The sequence below is a fragment of the Pteropus alecto genome, unplaced genomic scaffold (genome assembly GCF_000325575.1).
Source record: "Pteropus alecto unplaced genomic scaffold, ASM32557v1 scaffold7, whole genome shotgun sequence".
NCBI lineage: Eukaryota > Metazoa > Chordata > Mammalia > Chiroptera > Pteropodidae > Pteropus > Pteropus alecto.
The window spans coordinates 30,136,480-30,142,530 of record NW_006494614.1 but is presented as its reverse complement, the minus strand read 5'-3'; the positions used below and the strand labels follow the sequence as shown (position 1 = coordinate 30,142,530).

Below are 6,051 nucleotides of genomic sequence, written 5' to 3'. Positions count from 1 at the left end.
GCGGTGCTGGGCGGGAAGGGAGGTCGTGGCGGCGGCGGCACGGACAGCAGCGGCGGCGTCGGCGGCCGTGGGGACAGCAGGCAGGAGGGGAGTGCTATCAGTTAGGCCGTCAGAGAAATGGGAGACCCAGGGTCCGAGGTGAGTAGTGGCGCGTCGGGGCGTGGGTTCTCCCAGGCGGACCGCCAAGGTCTGAGGCCTGGTGCTCGGCAGCAGCCGCGGGGCGATGCCCGCAGCGTCTCGAGCCGAGCCCAGGTTTGGGGGCTAGTGCAGGTCTGAGCGAGGAAGCAGCGGCAACAATGGCCGCCCTGCCGCCCCCGGCCCCCTGCACCAGCTCCGGAATTCCGTGTTGCCGCTGCTCTGCCGGTAGGAGCGACATTTTGAGACAGGCTTGCTCTTGGTAGTGAGCTTGCATCCCTCCTCCTTGAGCAGATTGGGGAATTCGAAGGGGCTGGTACCTTGTTTTCGTCGTCAGGTTCCTACAGCCCCAGGTATGCAGAGGCATAACCGGACTCCATCGAGTTGTGTTCTTAGTCGCGTTGCGTGGAATTAGGCTCAGTTAGGTTTCCTATAAAGCTCTTCCTTTTTCGTTCCTTTCAAGAAGATCTGTTGCTGCGAGTACGTGGTTGTATAGATAACCGTGTTTTGGCTTATTTTTTATAGATGGTAGAATCTGTCCCTCCAGCTGGGCCCGAGGCATCTGAGTCCACAGCGGATGAAAATGAAGATGATATTCAGTTTGTTAGTGTAAGTAGCAATGACATTCGGTTTTTCCCAGAGTCAGAGACTGTGCGTGGTAAGCCATTATGTGACTATCTCACGTGTTCAGCAGATAGTATGCATGTCTGATAGGTGCTAGACAGTGTGAGCATGGCATAGGATTAGGAAATTTACCAAAAGAAGTCTCTGGGCAACCACAGTAGCCATCACAGAGACTGTGGCCTAAAGTACGTGTTGTACAGTTAATCACTTCTCATGCCTTCATTTAGAGCCATTTTATATGTAATCTACGCAAAGTTTTGGTCTTTTAAGACTGTTTTGAAGTGGGATAAGAATATCTTCTAAAAGATGACACACGTGAGGGAGAAGAATATAGAAAACAAGAATTGCAAGAACTTAAAACCTGAGCATTATGTAGCTTCATAAGATGAAGGCAGATAGCTTGAAGATGTCACTTATCTCTGAGGTCATGATGTTACAGCATAGTACAACAATTGATGTTCATAATGAAGATCCCTGCATCACCAGGAACTTACTGTATTTTCTGATTTTATTTCCTTTGAGACAGTTGTTTTCAAGCATTTGTATGTATAGGTTCCTAGGACACACTCTGGACCTATTGAATCAGTTTGTAGGTGGGGCTTAGGAATCTTCATTTTGGAACAATGCAAGGACAGACAAATATCCAAACCACACTTTATAAAGCACTGGTTTAGGGAAAAGGGTGGTATGACATATTTTGGGATGATTTTCACCCAAAACTGTTAAAGTATCACAGAGGCTCTGCTTAAAGTAGTATCTTAGCTAGAGAATACTTCTACTCTAAACTACTCATTTTGAATGCTGTAGTTAGTTGAGGTTTGCTATTAAGGGTGTATAATTATTTTTATTTAATTTAGTGTCTGATGTATATTTGCTTGTTGATTTTGAGGCAACTTTGTAAAACTGGTTATTAGACAATATCTTCTAGTGCTCCAGCATTAGGGCCTTTGTGGTGATCCATTGTTGTGTTTTAATCAGTTTGTTAATAGAAATCTTTCACAAGATCATTTCTGTGGCTTTTTCCCCAATGCTAGTACATATGGTATTCTGTCCTTTTCATTTTAAATTTAAGGATTGGAGGAAAGGGTAGAAGAATTGTATCCTGCCCCTTTATTCCCTGTGGACCGACATATGGTAACAGGATTCCATGTCTCTTTAGGACAGATATTTCAGGTTCTTCTTGAATATTGATATACTCGTGAATAGAGAATATTTATTTTGATATTTTCTGCAACTAAAAGTAAGAATGACACACTTTTTTCTGAGCTATGGGCCTTGCTTTAAAAGTCACAGACTCTACTAAAATAAGTTTGGAAAACATTTTTTTTTTTTGACACTTAATGGAATGAAGAATTGTAGTGTAGCTTGCGACTAATTAATATAACCTTGTATTAAATTGAAGTTTAAAAATAATTTTAAGTTTTATTTAAAATAAAGAGATGTTATATCTTTGCATCAGAAATAAAAAATATACAATCAATGTTTTGTGTATTCAACTTGATACATCTTATATTTATTCCTGTTTCCAAATATAGATTCAAAGGTTCGATAGTTGCAAATGGGGAAATAAATTATATGTATTAAGTGCAATTACAATACTAGAAGAAATCTATTAAAAACATTCTCCTCTGCCTTTTTAGTGACACTTAAATGGCAGTAATGGCCTTAAGTCAATTCTGGAACACATTTAGAGACAGAAATTTCTACTTCTCTGATCCAATCTTATACTTGACTCCTCCAGATATTACTTGTACAATAACGATAAATAGTTCTCTGCTTAAGATTTCTTCAGAAACCAAAAAAGCATTATGATGTCATTTCTTGATTTACTCTGGTTTGAATTTCTTAGTTCGCTGTTATTAATTTAATTTTCTCATCTTTAATCCACATGGTAGAACAGTTTCTCTGTGGTTTGCAAAATGTGGAGTATGAAGCTAAACATAGCATGCTGAAGGAAAGGGATAATGTAGATGTAGAAGTGCAAAAATGACCTCTTTCATTTAAATTTTATTGGAATATAACAAAGTTCATAAGTGTACTGTTTGATTTTTGTAAAGCCATTACACCTGTGTAAACAGGGATCAGATCAACAAACAAAATGTTACCATAACAAAAACTTTTCATTTAGGTCTTTTCCTCTCATTTTCTGTTAAGTTTGATGATATGACTCTTTATTCAGCCATCATCTTCATGTCTTTCTTTGAAACTGCAGATATTGTAATTTACTCCCAGAAAACTTTTAGCTAAGAGCTGACGACATGATTTTGCATAGTGCTACTCTGGATACAAAGGTATAAAAACTGCTGAGGCGGTTTATCATAATCTTGAGAACAGCACATGAGATTTAGGTTTCAGCTAAGATTATTGGTATAATGTAGAATCATTGAACATGTACAAATAATGAAGGAAATCAAGGTATAATTTCATAAATAACTTCAGGAGCACAAAAGTCAAGTAATAATACTTTAATTGCAATAGAAAGGGGTCATGGCCAAAAAATTAGGATATCTTTTGGCTGGGTGTCTTGGGACTGTACTTAGCTTAATAAAAATAATGTTGGAACCTATAACATGCAAAGTCATGAATTAAGTGGATTAATTGGAAATATATCCTACCCATAAGTATCAGTGCGGGAGATCAAATACTAGATGAGAACTGTGTAAATAGTTTTAGTAGAAAGTTCTTTTATAAAAGTACATGGTGCTATCAAAAAAAAAAAAAAAGATTTTTCAGCTTATTTGGTTAGGTAGCATTTAGTATTTGTATATGTTTAAGAAGTCATTTTGAGAAGAAAGAAGGAAAGGCATCAAAATTGGGAAAGCAGGATTTTGTGTAGTTCTGGATAATAAGAATTTTTTCAGTGAAAGAGGGAAGGATGGGCCAGATAGTATAGATCTTGAATTGTGGACTGAATTTGAACTTAAAGTAGGCAGTTGGGAACCATTTGAAATTTTTGAACTGGGCAGGACTGCAGAAGTAAACTGTGTCTCTAACTTCTCTAGATGGGTGGGGATGGGTGGTAGTGGTTGGGAAATGAATTATTTAGGGTTTTAGATTATACTTTTGCATTTGTGCCAAAGCCATATCCTTTGTTTTAGGCTAGAGTAAACTTTTTTGGGGGGTGAGGAGGCATAGTATACTGTATCTTAGTGTATTAACATCACTTGTCAGTTAATAGGTAATTGGTGTTTTGGTTTTATATGAGAATCAGTTTTCTATTAACAGGAATGAAAGTTTTTTGTTTCATTAAAAAAATTTTTTTTAACTTAGAATATTAATTCAACTGTGTTCCTAATCTGTTTTGCTTGTGCCTGTGCTCCTGCCCCTAAATTGTGTGGCCTTAGAAGTACAATCCTCTGATTTTGTTATTGGTACAGAGGAAATGAGACTTGCTACAGAGGTTTTCTAGTTGATGGATGGAGCAGTCAAATAAAATACCTTGTAAATGGAGGACCGCATGCATTTATACTTGTTAAGGATACAAGCAGTCATTATAAGTATTATAAGAAATTATTTCTTCTTGATCTTTGTATTATAAACATTACCTCTTTGGGGATGTTAACTTGTTTTTTGGTCAGTATTATTAATTATTTGGAGTTGGGCATAATAGCAGGTAGTCTTTTTCTCTTATTGAAAATTATCTTAAAAATTTAGGTAGTAAGCATTGATTTAAAAATAGTATGTGTATTTTGAACGACCTCAGAGTTGCATTGACCATGTAACCAATTATGTGTTTAGAGAACCAGGTGTACCTCACTTAGTTTTCCTGTTCGTTAAATAGGACAATAGTAATAATTCAGTATCTCATCTTGTAAAGTAATTGTAGGGATTAAAAGAAATCATGTTCATGAGAAGTTTAGCACAATCCCTGTACAGGGCTCATGACAAATGTTTTTGATTAGCAGTAAAATAAATGGGGTACTAAAATGTTTTGGTAGAAGTTTGGTAGCAGTTTTTCCATAACCACTGTGGAAATTAGCTGAAGTGTGGAGTATTTGTTTATAAGTAATCTTTTCTTTTGTGATACTTCTCTTTATTTTCACTTAACCTCTTTGCCTTTTTTGGTTGTCTCACATGCTTGTCGTCATCCTCTGTCATTCTGTCACAACTCCGTAATCATTTGTTGAGTAAATGGCTCCTGATTTTTCTTTCTTTTGGTTTTCATATCTTGATTCTTTTTATTCTTAGTGTGAACGACATGAAGTTGTCATTGTTTAATTCAAAAGTGGTTGCATGTCAGTCTGACGGTTAATTCCTATAGTAAATTTCTGATAGTCTTCTTGTACCTATTTTTACACCTGTCCCTTCTACTATTTCTGCATCTACTTTGTAATCCTATTTGTAACCATTTTCATTATTCCATTTTTTCCTACCCATTCTACTTTTTGCTTTGTGGCCTGTTACCCTCTGTCATTCTCCTGATTTCTATATCTACTGTCTGTTCATGGAAGCTCTACCCCTACATCTATGTATTTCTGGTAACCTGGGGACTATCTCGATGTGCTATTGTTATGGGCATGTAATAACATTTCCTAATGCATTTTTCTTGAACAGCTCAACCTCAGGTAATTATATGAACAGGAGAAGGTATTTTTATCTCCTCTACTTCCTTCTTAGATTGACCATGTGATTTCGATAATACTAGTGGTAGGTTTTAGTCACTTGTTTATGCGATTAAAGTAGGTGATGCATCTCTGTTGACTATACATTGGGAATTATCTGTCTCTCTTTTCCTCTTTTTTAAACTTCTATTTTTATAGCTCTGGCAAAAATTCCAATTACTTTATTCCATGATCTTTGCTCAGAAGTTATGCTCTCTGGTTTTATGTCAGTGGCTGGATCACTACCTGCCAGGATAGCAATTTTCTACTTGGATTCTCCCCTAGTTGTAGCCTAGGGGGAGAAACAAGCTATCTTTGAGACTGGTTGCTTCTTTCAGGAAGAGATCTTTAATTAGATCTTAGCTTCTGTCTCCTGACTCTAGGGTCTCTTTCTGTTAGTTTTTCTACTAAATTACTTTGGCTTGCCAACAGTCAATTTTTTCTATCCTAAAAAAAAATCTTTCCTTCAGCCATCTTTTTCTGTGTTCTTTTCTCTTGTTCTCAATATATTAGATTATTTTAAAGAATAATCTTTATTCATGTCTTTTATTACCTTATTTTCTACTTAATTTTTTAGAGAATGGCTTCAATGCCCACTACTTTCTTGAATTGTTCTCTCGAAGGCATTTTAAAATCTCCTTGTTGCCAAATTCAGTGGCTTTTTTTTTTTTTTTTTTTTTGCCCATTTTCA

The 6,051-nt window shown here is 36.7% G+C and overlaps 1 protein-coding gene across 2 annotated transcripts in view; it reads left to right on the top strand.

Moving 5' to 3' along the window:
• Positions 1 to 6: 6 nt before the first annotated feature.
• The window catches only part of ZNF451 (zinc finger protein 451), a 71,010-nt gene continuing 64,965 nt past the window's right edge, over positions 7 to 6,051 (top strand). For both annotated transcript variants that reach the window (XM_006926417.3, XM_006926418.3), the window contains exons 1-2: positions 7 to 138; positions 661 to 744. In XM_006926417.3, coding sequence (XP_006926479.1) covers positions 118 to 138; positions 661 to 744 — 105 coding nt within the window. In that variant the 5' untranslated portion in view covers positions 7 to 117. The remainder of the gene's footprint in view (positions 139 to 660; positions 745 to 6,051) is intronic.